This window comes from Pagrus major, chromosome 8 (genome assembly GCF_040436345.1).
Source record: "Pagrus major chromosome 8, Pma_NU_1.0".
Taxonomy (NCBI): domain Eukaryota; kingdom Metazoa; phylum Chordata; class Actinopteri; order Spariformes; family Sparidae; genus Pagrus; species Pagrus major.
Genome location: NC_133222.1, coordinates 7,571,515 through 7,594,069, shown reverse-complemented (window position 1 = coordinate 7,594,069; position 22,555 = coordinate 7,571,515). Strand labels below are relative to the sequence as shown.

Here is a 22,555-nt window from a genome sequence, read left to right as displayed (position 1 = left end):
ACTATTTTTTAGAACAATTTACCCAGCCATGTTGACACACCTTAAAATACAGCTCCATTGGGTACTTACATGAAGATATGCTCATGATTACACACTGAACACAGACACACACACACACACACACACAGACTGACAAAAAAGAGACAGAGAGAACAGGGGTCCAGGGCTAAGTAAGCAGTGCACCAGGTTATGCGTCATTTACCGCAGCTCAATAACAACCTTTCTCTCCGCCCGACACACCTGGTCACACAAAATGACACTCGCTGTCCTCCGAGAAAAGAGACACACACACATATACACACACGACATATCTTCTTTCACCCTATGGTGGTCTTAACCAGACACATTACATCCCCACTCTACTATCTGCTTGTGACAGATGTATTTATGTAATGGTTTTGATAGGTATTGATTCACGCGGCGGAGCCAGTTAAGAAACAGAGAAAAATGAGATTTCAAAATCAACATGGCTGAGGGTGTGTGCGTACATGTGTGTGTGCGCGTGTGTGTGTGGTGGACAAGATTCCTAACAAGAAGACCAGTGACGTGGAGAGAAGAGGAGTGAGAGAGGAAAAAAGAAGGAGAGGAGAGAAGTCAGCAACATTTAGAGGAAAGAAGCTCGGACGGAACGCACACACAAAGAAAGCGCAGTGAAAACATGTGTGTGTGTTTGGACTGGCATGATCACATGTGTGTGCGTGACCTTGGATTGGCCCGGTGGTAAAGTGGGGCGTCAAGAGAGTCAGTGTGAGAGCAGCCAAGCGTTCTCCCCCAGATTAGCAGGCTTTATTACTGCCACCAACCACTGCCCTGACAAATCCTCTTATTTCATTTTACCTTCCTTTACCTCTGCCTCGCTCTTTCTCTTTTCCTCACTCTTTTATTTCCCTAAAACCTCCCTCCCCCTCCTTTCTCCTGTCTCTGCGGTAGCTTTGCATGCTTCACCTTGCACCCCGCCTGGCTCGCTCTCAGTTTTCCCTCACAGTGTAACAGCCCTATTTTCTATTTCCTCCGTTTTTTTTTTTCTCCTCATTGTCTTTTCATCCTCTGCCCATACCTATACAGCTTTTTTTTTTTTTTTTCCCCACCTTACTCGACTCCACCTCTTGCTCCACTCCCCTCTCTATCTCTCCCTCCCTCTCTATAGTGTGATGAATCTGTAGACAGGGGCTAATAATTGTACTTCAGCCCAAGTGCTCATTTTTCTTTGTGTTTGAAAGCTGTGACAGGCAGGAGCTCTTTTTTTCTCTACACCCCCTATCCCTCCTCTTTCTCCCTCCCTCTCTCTCTCCCTCTCTTTTCTTTCTATCCTCACACAATGGGTGAGTAAAATAACTCAGGGTTTACAAGGTCATGCTGTCTAGCGGTGAGGACACGCTGGGGATTTGGGGCTGGAAGGATTTCCTCAAAGGTGCCGTGTTGAGGCTTCAATAAAAAACAGAGAAAGTTATAGATTGCACAAGCAGATCTTCAGGGGGAAATAAGTGCATTTGATAGTGAAGAGGCTCACTGAATCACAGCTATCTGGATCCAAATGTTATCAATGCTGCTTCTAAGGTTCTTTATAAAACAGCACACGAAAGACTGGAGAGAAAGCGTCTGCTTTGTCGCACGTGCCAACAACTCCTGCATCTTCATGTTACTCAACTTTAATCATTTGCAAAGAGAGAAATACTTAAAACGCTACACCTCCTGTTGTATGAAACGTTCACATCTGTGTGTGCGGCGTGTTCCTGAGCAGCGTGTTGTTTTAATAGCGTGCCAACAGTAGAGGATGCCTATTTTAGTGCAGAGAAATGCAGCCTGCACAGCGAGACAGGGTTTTTACCTCACGCACACTGACACACACAAAAGCTCACGTGGTAAGTGAATTACGATTACGTTTAAAAGAAAATCTGCAAAAACAAGTCATATAACATAGATGGATTTTATTTTGACAAGCAGACTTTTATATTGAAACGTATTAATTAAGTACAAAAGAGTCAGGGGGGAACGATCGCTTAATTTCTCTTCTTAATAAAGAAAATATCATCTCAGCGTCCGTCCAGAAAAAAAGCTGTCTGCAAGCAAAGCACATGTGCACATATTGAAAAGAAATAATATTTCCATCGACTCTACAGTGGTACTTTATGAAAATTGATCAACAGTTTTAATCACAATGTCATCCTCAAAAGAGAGAGATGGAAAGAGAGAGCAGGGGGGAGGAGGGGGGGAGGAGAACAGAGAGTAAGACTTTATTGCCTGCTGTAGTTAGATGGTAAATTTCCTCCTGGCAGATATTTATTGAGTTAGTTGAGTCTAGAGAGAGCTTTAACATTGATTGTGATCATTAAATATATCCGCTCGAAATGGCAACATGGCACTCCCTCAGTCAATGGAGCCAATAGGAGCAGAACAAAGGCATAATCAAATCAATCCTCTCATAATTATTCTTTGAGAGGTGGAATTAATCACAAGAAGAAATAAAAACAATAATGGAAAATGAAATGGTCAGTCGTAAACAATTACTGCTCAAATTGAAATAAAGTCAGCGAAGGGAAGAAAATCAACTGTAAATCCAAGTAATTAAAATAACATTCTAATGTATATTGGTTATTTGGTTTCCACCGGCTTTCACTTATTATATTATCTTCTAGTGTTATTATAAGAGTGATGAAGAGACTCAGAGATGAGGAGAGACAGTGTAGAAAGTGTGTGCGTGTGTGTGTGTACGGAGGCCTTGTGGGGTCAAAGGATCAAGGTCCTCCTCTTGTGAGAGCCGTGCTTCTCTCTCCTCCCCGCTCGCTGAGAGGAAGTGTAGCTTATTGATTAGCTATCAGATGATTCCGATAGGGCCTGATCGATAGGACTTTGTATGAAAGCCAGGCAGGACCCTCCCTCCTCACTCAGCTCACACACACTCATGGATCAGCCACCGCAGTGCACAGCCGCACAGACGTCTGCTTGTTTGTTGTTCTCCCGAAGATTCTCCTTTGTGTCTCGAGTCCGCCCCTTCAATCGAAGGTTTCCTCGAACGCTCAGTCTGTTTTCTTTAGCTCCACTTTCACAGCGTTGTCATTGATAAGCTTAACCTGGGAGGTTAGCTGAGCGTGATGATGTCTCGGGCTCACATATTTACATGGATGTATGTGCTGGTGTTAGTGGTAAAAATGTTATTCTGACTTCAGGAGGTAAGATTTTTTTTTGTCAAACTGATGTGTTTCCCTGTCAGTTTCCTGATTAAAAAGTCACAAACATTTGAAATATTCTTGTGGTTATTTTACTCCCGGATTGAGGCTTCCTCCTTTAGCCAGGAAGTTGAGGGGAGAGGGCAAACACTACATAAATATGTGGAGTTACTCTCTTTGGGATCATCACTGATGCAGGATGTGAGGCTCTGCAATAAAATAACCATTTAAAAAAAGTTATTTAATTTTGAATTTCTTTGAATAAAACGGTATTTTAACAGAGTGTGACACAACTCCTGCATTGAGAGACCAAATGAGGCAGGAATTATCTTTCAGTACATCAAGTGGCGGCACAGCCAAACAGGAGGTCTACAACTGGAAACTACAGACTAACTAAATAAGTCACTGACAGGAGAAAGAAAGAGGGAAACTAAACAGCCGGCTGACTGATCAGAAATACGTCTGCTCAGAGCTGAACCATGCAGACACTCGAGATGGGAACAGCCTCGTCGCTCACAGAGGCTTGTGTCAAGCCTCAGCAGCCTGCAGACTGAGCACACATGGACAAAAATATGCTCTATAATTGATTAGCAAGCAGGAAGATTCTCAAGTGAGCCAAATGCTTCTATGGATAGTTCACCAGGAAGAGAATCTAAGTGCTATGAGCCTGATCAGCACCACGGACAGCGGTCGGAAAAAATCCTTTGTTATTATTAATATCTTACATTGTATTGGTGGTGTTGCTGTTTATTCCTACGTAGTCCAGCTACAGTAAAGTGAAATCACTCAGTATGAAGTAGTAATTGTCTTCAGGGGGGTCGGTACACTTAAACACAGATGTGTTGATTTATGTAGAGACGCTCTGGACACTTTTATAAAATTCTCTGCTTGTTTTCTCACTTGATTCCTTGCTGGGAATACATGAGACACTTTCAGAGTGTGTTTGTGGGTGTGTGTGTGTGTGTGTGTGTGTGTGTGTGTGTGTGTATCGGTGTGTGTGTGTGTGGGGGTGTGTGTTTGTGCCGTATCTGTGTTCCAGGTATGTCCAGGCTGTGAAAGGACAGTGATAAGACACCTGTACTCCAGCTGCAGTACAGATTATAAACTGGGCAGGACACCCGTATCAGTTTCAGCACAGGCCACGTCTGTGTGAAGGAACGGCCTGTTTCTGACCGAATGTGTGAGGTGTCCGTTCTGTTAGCACGTCTGCATAGGAAGGACGGAAAAAGAGGAAAAGGAGAGAGAAATGTCATGAATTGTGGTGTAACTGTGTATGTGTGTGTGTGTGTGTGTTTGTGTGTGGGCCAAATAGAAGAACATGTTCTGAGTGCAGGTCATCTCCTGTTTGATCTGCTCTTTGCACACAGATCTGACGTAAAGCATCATGAAATCCATCATTAAACACTTTGTGTAATGGTGATGATTTTTGGTTTTTCTCTCCTCAGTCCTTCTGTACTTAGTGAGACTTCAGTGTTGCTCGCTACACAAATACCTCCCCCTAATGGCCTCCAAATGAATGGACTTTTTGGTGTCTAAAAGGATTTCACACACATAACTGCGAAACAGATTTTTATTAAACGTCTCATTTGTTTTTGGTTTTTTTCTCTTTTACAGATATCATGACACTGGAATGCTGATGTTTCAAGAGCAACCTACGGCACCCAGACTGCCATAAAGCACAATGTCTCAAAAGCGTCCCAACAGCGGCTTCAGGGCAACCAATCCACGGCAAACCCGAAGCCACGAGATCAATATTAAAAACAACGATGATAAAATAATAGCAGGAGACTGAAATCACAACAACAACAAGGGAAGAAACACAGAAATTAAAGATCCCGGACTCCTGGAAACAAGATTCTCCACCATCTGCATTTGTTATTCAAATGGACACAGATCATCCCAGAAATACCTCCAAATTGTAATTTAGACTTACCAGAGTTTAGATTATTAACACGTAGGTTGAGTCAAAAAAAAAAAAAAATGATGTCCACACCCCTTTAGCACATGCCCAGAAATCAGGATATTGTAAATACGTGTACAGAAAACGAATAGGGAAATTGATAAGAAATAAAATTATTGCAGAATAATGTAAATAGCCATTAGAATCATACCTCTAGTGTGTTTATATATTCACGAGTGTCACATGCCCATTACTCCTTATTTCTTCTATGCCCAAAAAGATTTAGCACAAAGATTAACCACCGCTCTCTGTATCTCGATAGGAAACATCCACATCTACGTAGAAACTAGACAAGACGATACTGAATATACAGACGTTAACTGGGAAGACACAATGTTTGTCATGTGGAGCACTATTGCTGGAAACTGATGCATATGCCACAGAGTGTGTATGCTTGTTAGATAACCCTGTAATTGTTAGCGAAACAGGTCATTAGCTTCTTTGAACTTTGCTCATTTAAACAGACAGAAGACTTGAGAGAGTTATCAACAAACAGAGAAAGAAGAAACTTTTAGAGATCCCTGAATTCGGCCCAGATCTTCTCCCGTCCCCCCCCACCTCCCATTGTAAACTACCACAGCAGAGCTGAACACAACTCAAACTTTTATTTATTCAATAGAGTGTATATGAAACCCCCTCCTGTACTGTATATGTAAGTGTGTTTTAGCCCCCATAGTGACGTGACATATCCAGATGGACTTCTGTGGTTTGGCAGCTCTCTTGTATTGTACAGTCAGAGTACAGTTACCTTTTATTCAGTTCACACCTAACCTGACATCACCGTGACCTGCCATCCTTCCTCTTTGATTTGGCTAGTCCCCTTCCTCCTCCTCCTCCTCCTACTCCTCCTCCTCCTCTGTCCATCAGAGGGCCTGTATGCCTGCAGGCCTCTCTGCAACTAGCCGCTCGCTCAGCTCCCACAGGCTGGCAGCGCTGCTCTGGTCCTGAGCCTGGACGGACGGCAGGCAGCGGAAGCAGTTGTTGAAGTACATGCCGCCTAGCCCCTCCAGCTCCGGAGCCGCGGCGCAGTACACGGTGGTGGCCGCCCCTTGTTGCTGTGGACAGAGAAACACACAAGATTCAAGTTTGGCGGGCGAATCATGAAACAACGAGACGGCGTCAGCCTGCAGGAGGAGACAAAAAACAGAGAACTCATTCACTGATGCACAGACATGAGGACGTGTCCTGTCCAGAGAAAAAGATAGAGGACGAACAGCAGACGACGACCACATCACTACGTCCTCTGTGAGACACACACATATACACAATCACACACACACACACACACAGACAAAAAAAGAGACAGCAGGACAGAGTGTCAACAGGAAAAAAAAAAAAGACTCCACACGCTGTCTCTCCCTGCTCCCTGCAGCCCATGATGACTGGGTCATACTACCATGGGAACAGCATAGCCCCAATCTGTACATATATTTATATACATATATTTATTTATTTATTTCTCTACCCGGTGTGTACAGGACCTCTGGCTGTATGGGACCATGTGAATGATGCTACAGATGTATAGACTCACAGTTGGAGAAGACGACGACATAGACAAGAAAATGACACCAGCTCCTGTCTGGATGGGAATCACCAGGGAAACCACAGCTTTTATGTATATTGTAAAAGAGCAGGTTTCAATGCCATGGTGATGAATATGTATATTTTCACATGATGTGTGTATGGGGTTCAGCCAGGCTTTCAAATGAAATGGTGCAAGTACAATTCTTTACCTAAGCGTTTACATCAGAAGTTGGTTGGTTATAGAAAAGCTATATTTTCACACACACACACACACACACACACACACCACAAGACTTTCCCTCTGGCTCTTTCTCAGTAAGTCCTCTCTCATTTTTTAAGGCAAGTTTAAATCTGAAAATCACTCAAGTCTCAACCCAGAAATTGACTCTGTTTCATGTCGTCTCAAGCCGTGACGCACTGTAAAAGTAACGTTGCGGCATTCGGACGCAACCTGCTTAGTTCTACTAATACACCCTGTCCCGTCAGTCAGTAATTAGTAGGGATATTCTTGGGAGGAGGGAGATTTCTGTGACATTTGAAAATGAAAGTTGAAACTGCAGCAGAATAAACACGTCAGAGAGAATTACACACATAACCCAACTGCTCAAAGACGGATCTTTCATGTTGCAGCTCCGGCTAAAAGCTGCTGTGACAGCTTCCCCGCAAACTCCGGGGCTGGAGACGACTTCTATATGGCCACATGAAATGGCTCGCCTCTTTATCTCCCAATGAGGGGGGGGGAGGCAGGCAGAGAGAGTGAGAGGGAACACTGATGTGAAGACTGAGGACTAATGTTGAGCACAGAGCACTGGCACACAGTGAGACAAGCCTATATACGAAGTAGTCAAACACGGGCAAGACACACAAACATTCACCCACACACACGCATAATGGAGCCACATTACATGCCAACTGTTTGAACAGCTTCCTAAAGCAGCTGTGAGACCAACACACATGAAGTGGAAAGATCCATTGAGGTCTAAAGCACTTATACTTTCACATGCAAGTACAAAAATATGCACACAAATGCAAATGCAATGAACGAAAAACAGACACACGAACCAGATTCCAAGAAATATTTTTTCTCATTAACACACACAAAGTCACACACACACACACACACACACCCTCTAAGCGGCAAGTAAACTTCCGCCAGGAGGAGCCCTGGTTGGTAACGTCGCCGCAGCAGATTGAGCGCGTTTGAAGCGCAGTGTGATGAGAGAGCTGGTAAACAGCAGATGAAAAGGCAGCATCTCTCTGTGTGCCGCTGTCTGTCTCACCTGCCAGCGGGGCGATAACTTCATCCACGTCACATGTCGCCATATCAAAGACAGACAAATGCCAAGCAGTGTCTCCGAGTTGCAGGTTCACACGCGCTCAGTTTAACTCATCTCCCTCACTTAGGGCATCTGATTTAGCTCGTCTGAAAGCTAAATGCCTTTTAAACTCCACTGAAGATTTCAGTGCTGCAGGCTCTGGCTCGCTGACGCCCCCCCCCCCCTTGAACTTGGCTGACTTTCAAAACAGTTTGTTTGTGTCCAGTTACCAAACACTGGTCCTGCTGTAAGTTGAAAAATGTATAAAAATAAACTTTCATGTTTATAATCCAGATTTATGTGGCTGACTTCAGAATGAAGTCTTCAGTAATTTTTCCAAAAGTGCTTCCATTTTTTATTTTAGATTTTTTCCTGGAAATGCAAGTCTGCACTACTGTTTCTCTATGGACTGCAACAGTCTAGTTAACATTGCACGGATCAGTACATGAACTGTGCTATCTTATTGGTGTTTAGCTCATCCCCCCTCACCACTTGACCTTGTGACCTCTGTAGAAGATAAGGCTGATGAGATTAGGCATTAACATGCTCAACCACCCACCACAGCCATCTATCATTGTGTGTGTGTGTGTGTGTTTGCAGATAGAAGGCGAGGGCAGCGTGAGGAAGTGAGAAGGAGAACAAGAGGGGGGTGTGCAACAACCTCGATACACTTACATTACACAATAACACCATAGACGCATACAGTAATTCATATGTGCATGCCTGAACACGAGCATGCCGCCTGCACACGAGCACGAGCAGATAAGCAAATAAACACTCGGAGCAATCTGCACGAAAGGTAATGTCACTGAATCAGTGTGCATCATACACGTCTGTGGCGTAACAGCCGTTTGTAACCCATTTGAAACTGTAGATTATGCCTGTAAATTTAGCTGTCTACAAACTGATGGTTTTTGCTGTGTGTCTTTCTATCTTCTGCAACTAAATGTGCATCATTACCTTGTGTACAGTAGTTTTCAGAGACACATCTGTGAGTTGTTCTCTACTATCCAGAGCTGCAGACTTGGACTCACCTGACACTTGACATGAGACTTGAAAACACTTGTGACTGGTTAAATTCTCACTGATAATGTAACGATAGTTTGCAGGTTATTGCAAAGGTTTTGTGGCTGTAGTAACTAAAGTGCATTTAAATTTATGATTGTCACAGTCAGGTAGATCCACCTCAGATATCTTATTCTGGGCTCAAGAGAAATGGTACGACTTTATAATGCAATGCATACACCGATCAGCCACAACATTAAATACTTATATTGTGTAGGTTCCCCTTGTGCTGTCAAAACAGCTCTGACCCTTTAGGCTTTGGACTCCACAAGACCTCTAAAGGTGTGGCACTGGGACTTTGGCAGCAGACACTTTGGATCCGTTGGATTTGGGACTGGCTGATCGGTGTAAATCGTATCAGGGACATCAAGACATCATTCAAAAAAGTTTTGACTGTCGATAATTAACAACGTCTCCATTCAGCGACTCCAATGAGGACTTGAGACTAGACCGGGACTTGACACTTCCCTTGGACATTCCCCAAAAGAAAACCAGCTCTGCTACCAACCACACTGATTTAGGGAAGGGAGAAGATGGGACAGATAGAGTGCACCGAAACAAACCCTAAATCCAAACAGACCCTCTATGCTTAAAATTTAAAACTAAAGATCACAGCACCACAGCAATATGACAAACCAAAGGAGCGGGACAGGACCAAGTGAGAGCGGATGTTACTTACTTCTGTGTAAATCTGGTTTTGTCGGTAATAATAACGCTGAGAGAGAATACTCACAAAACACTCTGCAATAAGCTGACTGTAGATAAGCAGCAATGAGCCTGCAGTTAGCCTGGGATCCTACTACTTCGGCTCTGGAACTGCTCTGGGATCAGATCCAAGTCTTCCAATCTAAGCATCGACTCAATACCCGAGGACCTCGTGGACTTGCAATAGAAATGTCCTTGTATAGTGTTACGCAATAATCAGTTGCTGAAAACTACTTATTGAGCGTATTCAAAAGCAAAAAGGTTTATGTGGGGGAGGATGTGATGTTGTTGAATTCACAGTAATGTTACTTTGCCGTGTTCTGTTCTGTGTCTTCATCTTCCAAGTTGTACTCAGCCGTATGAGCTCTTATCTCTGACCCTATGCATGTGACCCTTCACCCCCCCCCTCCACATCTGTAGTTATGACATTGACCTCTCCCTCTGACCTGGATGTAAATAAACCCAGTACTGTAGAGCAGTCTGTTTTTGGCCCACCACTGTACATACGAACCTTGTAAATACAAACAGCTATGCATGCTGAAAACCTAGCAATTCTTTCAGGTACTTTTATAATCCCCAAATTCTCATATGGCATGTGCTGAAAACAAGAAAATGAATAATTTAAAAAAGTAGAAAAAAGAAAAGATTAAAAAATAATGAAAAAAAAAAGGTTTAAAAATAAATGAGTTGATAATATTGTCAGGCAATATCCTCTCTTGGACAGTGTGTGTAGAGTCTTCCTGTTTTCTTACTCCTGTGGGTGGTTCTCTTCCTTTGCCTGTCCTTCTGTGTTTCTGCTCACCATCTGTGTCAGTTGTTGTCAGTTGGCGTTTGTACAGCAGCGAGGGTTGAGGCAGAGCAGAGAAAAGAGAGAGGGGAGCCTTCACCAGCTGACCTCTGTGATGGCACTCCAATTCAGCAGCAGTGCTAAATGTTGGCAAAGCTATTTATGCCCGGGACACAATTTGAGAAGTTCAGTTCCTGGCATGAACCACAGATCATTACAGCATATGTCCACGCCTGTCATGTGTAGGCCCCTCTGGATATATATAGAACAATTTTTTATTTCTTTTTATAATTTTTGTCAGCCTGCTTGAAGTTTGGTAAGCTGTCAGTTACACCCAAGTGGCACCCTGTCATTTAAAGTACCCACTGTGTAGTGAAGTGAACAAGTGCTGATCATTTCTTGCAAATACTATTTTACCCTGTTTTAGTCACATTTTGGGGGGAAAAAGCGATGTAACCTACATATTTTTTCTCATCTATAACTGGTAAAATACCTGAATTCTAAAGGTACTTGATTAATAAAAATCATTTTATACAATCCAGCGTGGCTACAGAATGCATTTGGAAAGTATTTCCTGGCTCGTAGTCCCAGTAAAGGGATCAGGAGGAGTGCAGTTTTTGCCTCAGCCCTCTGCCCAGCCTCGTGGACTAGCTATCCTGAAAGTGGGATTCCAAAGGGATTGTGATTCTGTTTCAGGAATGTTTTTTTTTCAGCCTGTGATGTTTAAAATAGATGGAGGTGTCTGATTTTTAATCTGTGCTAAAGATATTTTACATTTAATAAATAACCATTGAAATCAAACACGTCTTCTGTGTATGTGTGCAGTTTATGTGTGTGTGTGTGCAGAGCTATCTTTGCCGCGGTACCCTCAGCGAGCTGACAGCTCAGCTGAGCATGCCTGGCCCAGCTGTAGAGGGAATCCTGGGTAACGCAGTGCCCTCAGAAAAACAAGCTGTACCTCCATTCAGCTTGACCACTCGACCACAAGGAGAGGAGATTAGCACCTCAAACACCTCAGCGCGCACTTCAGAAAGCACCCTGACACTCGCCCCCCTGACTGTGTGATGACCTCTGTCACCCTGACAGAGGTAGGCCAAAGGTCACATTAGACGTGAGCGAGTAAAGGTGCATTTAGTCAGTTCTGGTGTGATAAAATAATCAAAATACACTCTATGATACACTATAAGATACGTCCAACAGCAAGCCTGTAATCCATTCATTGTTCATAATTTGACTGAAAGCCTGTTTAGATCTCCAGAGAATGACCAGCTCTCCTCATCATGAGTCTCCCCAGTGATTAGTCTACCACTGGTCATCTGTATGGACTAAACTCTATTTCATACCCTCCATTAGCCCACAGGCTGAGGGCTAATACTCACCTACTGGCAGTGTGCTCCCCTGAGGGGCATTAAGGACAGGATGGAAGGACCAGCCTCCTCCCTCCCTCCTTCTCTTTCCGTTCCTTCATCATGCCCGCTCAATCTCTCTCAGTCTGTCAGCCTTGCCCCCTGCTCCTTCCTCGGCCCCTTCTTTTCCATCAGCCCTCTGCAGATCCCTATTCCCCTGCAGCCCCATCCCCCCTCCGGACTCATAACTTACAGGACTGGGCATATAGTGCTACTGTGGCTGAGGTCTCATGAGGAAACGGTCATAGTACAACCTCTTGGAGGTAAATGGATCTCTTTCCCTCGAGTCCCAGATCACAGATGAGCCCTGTTGACGTTCTTTCTTTCTATGTGAGCGAGCAGAGTGATGTAGTAGAAGATGAGAGGGCAGAGAGAGAAAGGAGCAGAGGAATAAACTATGTAGGAGTGACAGCAACACAACACAAAGCACAGTAGAAACCCCCCTCCTGCACTATTTCGCTCTCTTTCTCTCTGCGGCCCTCTCTTTACCCCCTCTGCGCCAGATAAGATCAACCGAGTGTCAGTCATCAACGGCCCCCTGTCACACTGTGATTGTTCATCTGTTATGTGTGTGTGTAAATGTGCAGTCCAATGCGACATCGCTGCATACATTTAATGCCCGCATGTTTGAGGGAACAATAGAAGAGGAAGTGAGGAACGAGGTGGAGGGAATGCAAAGGACAAGAGGGGGGAGGAGGAGGAGGGGAGGCATAAAGACGAGAGGAGGAGAGCGGGGAAGGAAACGAAGGAGAGGAGGAGACGAGGGGGCTAGGACACAAGGCATCCAAGGGGAAAACGATGAGGAGTCAGAAGGACTTGCGCAACGACTGTGAAACTATCTCATTTTTATCTTGCGAGAGGACTTCCGAAGTGATCCGCACAACCTAATTATTTTCCCCTAATAAAAGCAACATATGCTAAGACAATAAAAGGCCTTATTGGACACCTATTCATTAAAGAGGAGCAGTAAAAGGAGCAGGACTCTGGCACAGGGATTAGCTTTTAAAAGGGCTTTTCTCTGGCTGGAAATGGCCTTAGTCTTCCTTTAGCGCGCCCATATGGGTGCATAGCCCACCATAAAAGATCTGAATTATACATGAAGAGGCCTGGCTGCTTTATTGGCTGTGATCTGCTTTTTCACCCTCACCTGATTGCGCCAGTGCACGATACCTCAAAGTTTGGTCCGATCACTCTCAGATCTCGTGCACTGTGTACAGTATGAACGCTACAACGGCGTGCAGTTTTAAGCGAAGAATTGCTCAAATATAAAATACATACTAGTAACGACAACCACTCAGCAGCAGTATGATACACAATAATCCACCAAAGTTGGTTAAGTTAGTAACACCTGGTTGAAGTAATGCATGCTGGTGACTGTCGTCTGACAGCTTGACACAGTGAAGTCATTATTCCATATGGTCAATGTACTGTAAGTGTCACTATGTTTCTATTATGAGCAGAGCAATGCTGTCTGTGTGTCGGTATGTGAGTGTGTGATGAGCTGGTGTAATAGGGCCACACACAGGTGTGTGCATGCTCACCTCCTCACTGATGCACCAGCTAATTGGTCTCCTGCGGCAACCTGACATATTCACACACTCACAATCTCTCTCACACACACATTTTCAGGCGTGCACGTACCCAAAAACACACACACACATACGATGTAGCGTGCGATAGTTATATCCACATGTATACAGAGTGTGTAAATAAGCACACGTGAGCAAACACAAGCATGAGCCCACATGCACAGGCAGCCCGCAGAGTGTATTTCCAAATGAACTCATTATCACAGTGCTGACTCCGAGTGAAGAATGACACCTGAACTGCTCATACTGTACACACACATACTGTAAAAAAAGAAAAGGAAACCAATGACCACAAAGGCGTACTGTAAAACACAAGCTATGACAGTAAATATACCAAAAATCAAAACATGTCTAAGCTGCCTCCAAAGTGTTATGTCTCCAACCAAAGAAAACACACAAACACGATGCAAAAATGAGCTTTTTGTTATGTTAAATACCGGTGATGATAGCAGCCGTCACTCCGGCAGCAGACATGCACCCAGCTGCAACAATTACTGGGAATACAATCCCAAAATGTAACATTACAACTGCGACGGAAGCCCTATTGTTCAACAGAGCAGAGATACATTTTTAAAGCTATCACACAGAGCAGAAAGAGAAATGTACTTTCAGGCAAGAAAACTGCGGATGATAAGTCGTCGCAAAGTGGGCTTCGGTTCAAATGAAAGCGTTTGCCGTCATTTTTTATCCTCAATATTTTGTTTGTTTGCTTTCAAGCTCATCTTAACCCTATCTTAAGTTCATCAGTTCATCTTCCTCTGTGGCTGTAGTGGCAAAGGAAAGTCTCTTCATATTGTCTCTCCTGCTCATTTATCCAATCCCTCTCCTACCCTCCATCCTCCACCCTCCCCCTCCCCCTCCCCTTCCCTTCCCTGGTGGTGGAGGTCGAGAGAGGGATGTTCTGTTTTAAATAAGAAGGCAGCACTGGCCCATTAAACTCTGATAGTAATGATATTAATTTGGCAGGAACGTGTCATTTTCACAAGAGAGCAACTAGCTGAACTGTCATTACGCACACACACTTACACACACGCGGGCGAGGCATTCTGTCTCACTCACACCGTCTCTTACGCACACACACTCTCACACAAACGCATCCTCTCTCTCTTCTTTCCTCACACACACACACAAACCAGGAACATGTCACAGGAGAGCAGCTAGCGGTAACATTATGAGAGAGTTGGAGAGATCTGCTAATGGGATAGATTAGTGTGCCCTTGGTCACAACGGCTACAATGGAGTGAGTGGAGCTGTGACTTATATCCATGTCCCACCTCTTCACCCCTCTTTTACTCCCGTCTGCAGCACTTTTTCCTGCTCTCTCTTCCTCTGACCCCTTCTTCCCTCCCTCCCTTCTGATCCTCAACAGCTTCACGTTATATTCCATCTCTTACTTTACGGAGAAGACTTTGTTTCATGCCAGAGTATGAGTGCAATCCCCCTGAGGCTTTTCAAACATCCTCCTGGATCCATATTTTCACGTTATGTTTTATAATCTACATGTAACGTAATTTTGTCATCATAATTTGTGTTTAGTGTGATTTTTTTGTTTTGTTTTTGGTGGTCTATTCTGTACACATGATATTGATTGCATGCCTGTCTGTCCTTCTCTGCTGCTCTTCCTAAAGTTTCTGAAGTTTTTTCTTTTTTAATCCAAATCGAGGGTGGAAGGATAGAGGGTGTTACATGCTGTAGAGATTGTGAAACCCCCCGATGCAATTTATGATTTGTGATATTGGGTCATATAAATAAAACTGACTTGACTTGACATCACCAGGTTTATGACTAAGGGCTGAAAACTGAATCAAAAGAGAAGCCGAGCTAAGATCAGGGAAAATGATGTCAAACTGCAAAACAGTGCTACATTATCAGAATTGTTGTTTTTTTTTCTCTCATCATGGATCTTTGTTAATGGAGCCTAATGAGCGCAGAGGACCTTCCTAATCAATACATGAATAAAAGTGGCAATGGCAATCACAAAGTGTTAGTTGTATGCTGAGAGAACAGCTGTCACAATCAACAAGACTGCACAAAAATGTTCTCGTTTACTCGTCTTTTTATTAGCATTTCATCTAGAAGCTTAGATTTGGTCATGTGTCTATGCTGCCTGCTTGAAATCGAATTTTGAATGGGTCAAAGTGAACGCAAGTAGAGGTTTTTTTTGTTCATGTGCAAGTGAGAAAACCTGCAGATGAGAGGATGAAGGAAAGAGAGGAGATGGTTAGTTGAGGTTTACTCAAGAGGGACTCAAGGAAAAGGGAGCTGAGATGAAGAAAACATTTTTAAAGAGGTTGAAGAGGTGTTTGCTACTTGTTATAATCATTGCAAATGTTTTATATCCAATTTTTCAATCAATTTTACATTAAAATCCTTTATTTAAGTTGCCACCTGCCTGAGAAAAAGGTCTTCTCTGCTTCAGTGGGAAGTGTCACGGAGGGGGCTTTAGACCACAACAGTGAAAATGTATGCACATGCTCAGATTTTATTTAGTGTGTTTATTAATTAAAACTTCAGCGAGACACATGAACCAACATGCAGTATTTTATCTGTAATGAGTCTGCTGCACTGATCAGGCTGTGACACTAAGAGGATCTGTCCAGCATTTCTATAACACTACTAAATACACTCACACACACTGTCCCTCTAGCACAAAAACACACACACACAGGTCACAAATGCACACCTATATACATTCAAACACACACTGACCCTCAAAGCAGTAAAACACTACAGAGGGAACCAGCACCACATTGTGCCGTGTAAGAAGAAGCTGACTGCATTTACCTATTTTTATTGGTATGCTGATCCATGTGTATGTGTGTGTGTTTGTGAGTGGATGTATGGGTGTGTGTTTTTCTGTGTGTGTGTGTCCACGCTGACCCCATCTCGGCACTCCTGACCGGTTGAATGCGGGCTGCATAAATTAGTGCTGATGCTCTGCGATGTAATTATGCTGCTGTCAGGACGGCCCCTCTACTCAAATTCATTTTAATAAAGTTGGTCTCCAAGGTTACCGACCGGGGGTCACCTTCGGTGTCAGCCCCTATGGATCGCGCCCACGGAACATTCGGAAAGTCTGCGGTCGGAGTACGGTAACACCTTAACACGACAGCCTGAACACCCACCCCACCCCACCCCCCCACCCCCCACATCACAACACACGCATACCTCCCACTGACTCACTCAGGATGGAGAGAGGCAGGTGGCATAAAGAAGAAGGGAGGAAACACGAGTGGTAGAAATGAGGGAGAGGGAGGTGGATCAAAACTGTTAAAATGGGAATAGAAAATGTGGGGGGAAGGAGGGAGAGGAGAGGTGCAGGAGGGCAAAAAGAGAGAGGTGGGAGCATGAAGGAAGGAATAAAAATGAGAGGAAAAGCGTTATAAAAGCGAGAGGGGGTACAAGGGTAGAGGGACAAGGAGAGGGCGAGGGAGTGTCTCTCTTGGGCAGATGGCGGGGTGTATTCTCATTTGTCCTGCTACAGTGTGTGTGTGTGCTAACACTAACCTCCAGGGCAGAGCTGCAGCACAGAACACGCTCTCAATTAGCCAAAAACACAGACCTGCGCACACAGCTGGGAGCTCTGGCGCCACACAACAAATAGTTAAACACACAGGGGCAGTGGACAGTCTCATATAAATTAAAGGAAGATATGTTGGTAATTATTTCCAACAGTTTACTGGATGTTTGAGCTTTATGACAGTGGAGGCTGTGTACTTTCAGGTATACCAGTCTTGCTTTACGTGATTGAGACAGATTGGCGATTTGCAAAAATGTTTGCATAAAAAAATCTAATGGAAAAACCCTAGGAATCTGGCATATCTCATTTTTTCTAAGCAGACAGGTTCCAAAGAGAAATTGTGGTGTCAAATGACTCTGCTGGATGTTCTTGATTAAATGACACATTTAAATTGATGAATATCCGGCCTCTTAATCTGTATGCATAGATTTCTCCTATCTAGTTAGATAATGTTTTTTTTCCCTTCATCCTTTAGGTTTTTGTTCTCTTAAACTACTAAACATTTATTTTGAATTGTCATTTGTACAGTATGATAAGCTGAACTGAAAAGCTGTTTTATTTTTTAAATGTACAGAAAAATCTGTTATTTCTGATGTCATTTTATGCAAGTAAAGTGAAGAAAATGGCTGGGAACAATGCCATACAAATATTTCTGTCTGCCTTTAATATGAATCCTAATGTCATATAATGACTTCGCAGCTTGTTACTGATCTATCGTGCCGACATGAACCGTAAGATATGTAACATTGACGCATTAAAATGTGTAAAAACGACTTTAATCGAGACAGATTTTTATTGGTAATGGTAGTTGTTTAACAATAAGGATTAATTTCCGACGATCGCACGCTACTTCACGACATCATAAAAATACATCTTGGTAAACCATTTTGCAGAAATTAAATTTTGTGCATTTAAATCCTCATCTGCCTTTGTGGCTGGACTGGACTGTGGTTTGTATTTGAAGTTGTAAGCTGTGAATATTGAAATCTCAGTGTGCGACTGAGCAGTTTCACACAAACACTCTTTCCTGCACTCTCTTTGGTCTGCTATCTTTCAGTATGTGAGAGTGTTTAGCCCAGCCGTGTGGGGCCGGGGTGACTTTGACTGCCTGTGTAATAGTTACAGCCCCACGCTTTGTTAGCTGCAGGTAATTTATGGTTGAACTGGCCTGATAGTCTGATACGATCGACTGCCCCGACTGTCTTTACCAGCCGGCCCCAAAGACACAGAGGAAGACTCTATCTGAGGGGGGAAGAAAGAGACACAGAGGAAGAGATAAAGATAGCAGGCTGCAGGGCGATTTAAACTGTTGCTACAGGAGGGAAGAATCTGGGTTTCAAATATGAGATGCAGAGAAATAATAAAGCAAAAGTGAGTGTGACAAAAGAGTAGCGAGGAATGAGTAATGCAGGTGAGAGGCAGTGAGAGAAATTAAAGAGTTGCAGAGCAGTTAAGTTCTCAGCATCTCTCTGGAGGTGAGCTGAGAATTAGATTGCATTAAAGACTGACAGTCCATTCATCTGAACCATACCAAGAAGGAACATTTAGTTAATTGAATGATTAATAAATTCAGCTCAGTCACACTATTTCACTCGGTGTTGGCTTTGGATAAAAATGTCTGCCAAATGGGAGACATCATATATCACTTCTTTGAAACCCTTTGCCTAAGACTCGCGTCGAGCGTCGACATAACTTGAACTAGTCCAGCTGTGAGTACAAAGTAGGGCTGTCGCTTTTTCCAAAAATCAAGTTCGAACAAATTTAAAATTGTACTTTCCACGTCCAAGAGTTAGGGTAGAAAAATGCCCAGACTTGGTGGCATTTCTTTTAACAAATCACAATTGTTCTTGGCAACAAATGAGCCCAGGATACAGCACAGTGTGCCTGCAAAGAATTAGTGTCGTGGGTAACTTGTTTTGGTGGAACATTTTCATGTTGGTCGGTGAGTCCTGGCATTAAAATGGCTAAATCCCCCCAAAAGAAAAAGGTAACAACCACTCGCTTGTTTTCACCGTTAGTGACCAGCGTGTAGGTTTCTAGCGAAGAGGTTGTTGTTGTTTCCCACGGAGATGGAAACGTTAACACGCAGATAGCGGAAAGAAAAAGAACGCTGGATGAAAAAGTCCACTAATGGCAGGCTTTACACCATGGGTCACCAACCTTTTTGAGACTTGAGAGCTACCTCAAGAAGAGAGCAATTTGGAGGGCTACGGTCCACTAGTTAACTGATCGCGGATTGAGTTGTTCTCTTTGACAGATAAAAAGAAAGTATAAAATGCTGAAATGGGTCCTTAAATGTACTTGGTCAACCTATATGCTCACTGCGGGATGACCAGGCGCCCATGGGCACGGTTTTGGTGACCCCTGCTTTATACCCACAGTCTACATCCAGTGAGTCCAACTAGGGTCAGCGTGAAGTACATTTTATAACTGGAGGTCTATGGTGTCTGTGGCTGAGTGTGTGTGTGTCTGTTTGGGAGTATAATACAGGCGTTCTTAGTATGGCCTCTGCTGGATCCCTGCTGTCTTATAGACTGTACATTTTCAACTTGAACAGGTCATTACAGTTCGAGTATAAACTTTTTCCCCCATGTTCGAGTGGATGTTCAGATTTTGAATGAAAAGTGACAGCCCTAATACAAAGTATGTGCAGCAGCAGCAGCAGCAACAGCAGCAGCAGAGATTTGTTTAACCTTGCGCCTGTCCGTCTTCCTCTCTGTTTCATCAGGAGAAGACTGTGTTTCGACATGTGAAGTTTTTTTGTTGCTGGCTCATCATGACCTCCGTCTGTGAGACACGAGTCCTTCAGCTCAAACTAAAGTGCAACTGGAGAGCCAACCAGCACCTGTCTTACTAATATGAACAGGCACACTCTCCACGCCCACTTTGCTACGCCTTCTGTCCCCTAATAAAGACGGGCACGGACCCTTGCTTTACGTACACCTTTTCCTTCACCCCCTCCCATAATCCAGTTAGGCAGGAACATCCTCACCCATCTCTCCATTCCCTCGTACCTCTTCCTCCAGGACTGGCTACTCTAATCCGGTCTGTCAGGCCAACCAGGTCCCTGACTGCTGTTCCTCTTTCATCTCCCACCTTCAAACAGAATGAGGACGCTTTCATAACACTCGGTGAGTGACAGGTCGGGGAGTCAGGTGGAGACAGGCCCGTGATATGGACAGGCACTTTGTCCTGTTTAAATACACTAATGGAGGATAAGAGGCCTGTCACTGGGACAGGTGGAGATGGGACGGGACAGAAGACACAGACACTCATCTTTACTTACGCACGATTTGTGAATGCAGAGACGGGGATGAGCAATGTATTACATCAGAAAGGAGACGATGTTGTGGAGTGCAATCACCTCCGCTCTCTTTCACCTTTAAGAGACAGACTCTCGGTGCATAATGATGTGAGGTAAAACCAAATTTTCAAGCTTTTATACCTTCAGAGAGCAAAAAAAAAGCTTCTGAGTTAGCCTCTGAACACCTGAGTGATGTTTGCAAACACAGAAGTCCAAGAACAGTGCGACTCTTATTCCTGGGTGGAACACTCCAATTTCAGAGGTACATTAACACACAAATCACTGGTGAACACACACACAAACACACTCATCTGAATCACGGCTTACACACACCCAGTAGGCAGCCTTTTGGATAGATGGCACCTGCATACAGGAGGAAGGGGCACACAAATAGGATTCCAGAGTGGAAGGGGGGAGTGGTGGGTGGTGGGGGTGAGTCCATAAATAGGATTGTGTAGGAAGCAGGGCGAGCTAAATAGGATTGTAATGTACAGGAAAGGATGTATAAATAGGATATGAGAGTCCGAGCTGTGTTCTCACTAGTTCCACGTCCCTGTGGTATAGGAGTTCTTGCAGTGTGCATGCATGTGTGTGGAAGTGTGTGTGTGTGTTTGTGTGTGGAAGTAAAGGCCATTAATGTGGAGGCTAATCTTGAGGCACCTGTCTCCTCAGGCAGAGTGTGACCTCCGCTAGCCAGGTTCACCCATGTTTGTCCCCCTCCATCCCATTCCCCACCTCCCTCCCCTTCCTTCTCCTCAATCCTCACATCCCTTTCTTTTTTTTCATCTCGTCTAACTTTGCTTTTCATATTTCATAAATGAGATCTGTGTTTCTCTATCCCTTCTTGACCTCTTCGAACAGGTAAACTGTCACTCTCGCTGGGCGTACACTGCTCCCCCTCCAAGCGAGGTCGGCGGTCAAAGCTTTGTCTCCCTCTCCCTCTCTTTCTCTCTGTCTCTCTGCTTTTGGGGTCAGTGGGCTTTGGGAGCTGTCAGCTCAGTGCTGGTGTCTGCTGGCTGACGGACCAAGGTCAAGGGTCAGGGGTCAGGAGTTAGAGGGCAGCACGTGACCCTAAAAACAAACAGCATGGGGAGAGGGTCGCACCCAGGAAAGAGCCTGTCAGTCTCCACACGGGGGGGTAATGTAGAGTGAGCATGCATACAGTATTTGGATCTCTCATATTTACATGTTGATGCCCTTTCTCTTCCGCATATACTCACACCTGACCTCAATCTACCACGATACTATGTGATGCGATGTGTGAGATCTGTCATGTTAGCATGGCATGCATCTATTAGACTGTTTACGGTTCCTTGTCAGAGCAGCTCCTCTCCTCCACTCATGATTACATTACAAACCCGTTTACACAGCCAAGGTCACAACGGCTCTGAAAACATCATCTTCTCCATAAGCCAAGGCAACAATGCATACGAAACTGACAAAGACACAGGCAGTTAGTCACACGCACTGAGCAATACATACATACCCTAATACAGTCATATCATCATATTTTAAGCGCCAAGGTAACGGTGTATGTTTGTGTGTGGGGCCCAGGAGAGCACGCTGCCTCCTCAGACAGGTAATGGATGGTCGGCCTGAAAGAGACTGAGGGGAATTAAGATAAACACGCTCTGATAAAACTAACCTGCCGGGGCCGCACCGCTGTCTGTTTACAACGAATTAAAACATATCACATATGCTGCATGCACATACAAGCACGCAAGTATGTTCACGCAAACACTGATACCTGCATAGGTGCACACGCACACACACATAGTTTACACTTAGGATTTTATGATGGATTTATATACAAAGGCATGCTTAAACAGTGGAATAAATGTTTGGACAGTGGTGGCTCTTTGAGTAATTGATCTATGAATCACACACAAGAGATCTTGTAAATTATGAAGACAAATAAACTCTCCATATATCAGGCCGCTATTATAAAATGTTAAGCAGATTTAAACAGATAGAAATGTATCTGCTTAGACAAGGACATTTATTTTTTTCTCTGATGTGTCCCGCATATAGATTAAAAAGACTAACACAGCCACAATCTTATTCTGGGTCCAGAGCCAAGCTTGGGCCAGACGAAGAATGAAACTGGTGCCGAAATTATTCTGGAGTAATTGCAGGTGAAAGAGCCTTCATAGAACAAAATTAATGTTATGTAAAGTTACTGTCTACTGTCGGTTGGAGGAGCATAAGTTCC

At 44.0% G+C, this 22,555-nt stretch overlaps 2 protein-coding genes across 3 annotated transcripts in view; one reads left to right on the top strand and one right to left on the bottom strand.

The window, feature by feature from the left end:
- LOC141000747 (transcription factor Maf-like) overlaps window positions 1–11,325 on the top strand; it is a 51,430-nt gene extending 40,105 nt beyond the window's left edge. Inside the window, exons 3-4 of one of the 2 annotated variants that reach the window (XR_012179571.1) lie at window positions 4,782–6,372; window positions 6,606–11,325. The gene's annotated coding sequence lies outside the window, so the exon portion shown is untranslated. Of the gene's footprint in view, window positions 1–4,781 lie in introns of both variants that reach the window. The other variant, XM_073471564.1, reaches the window with a different exon arrangement.
- wwox (WW domain containing oxidoreductase) overlaps window positions 4,720–22,555 on the bottom strand; it is a 138,318-nt gene continuing 120,482 nt past the window's right edge. Inside the window, exon 9 of the mRNA XM_073471563.1 lies at window positions 4,720–6,182. Coding sequence (XP_073327664.1) covers window positions 5,991–6,182 — 192 coding nt within the window. The 3' untranslated portion in view covers window positions 4,720–5,990. The remainder of the gene's footprint in view (window positions 6,183–22,555) is intronic.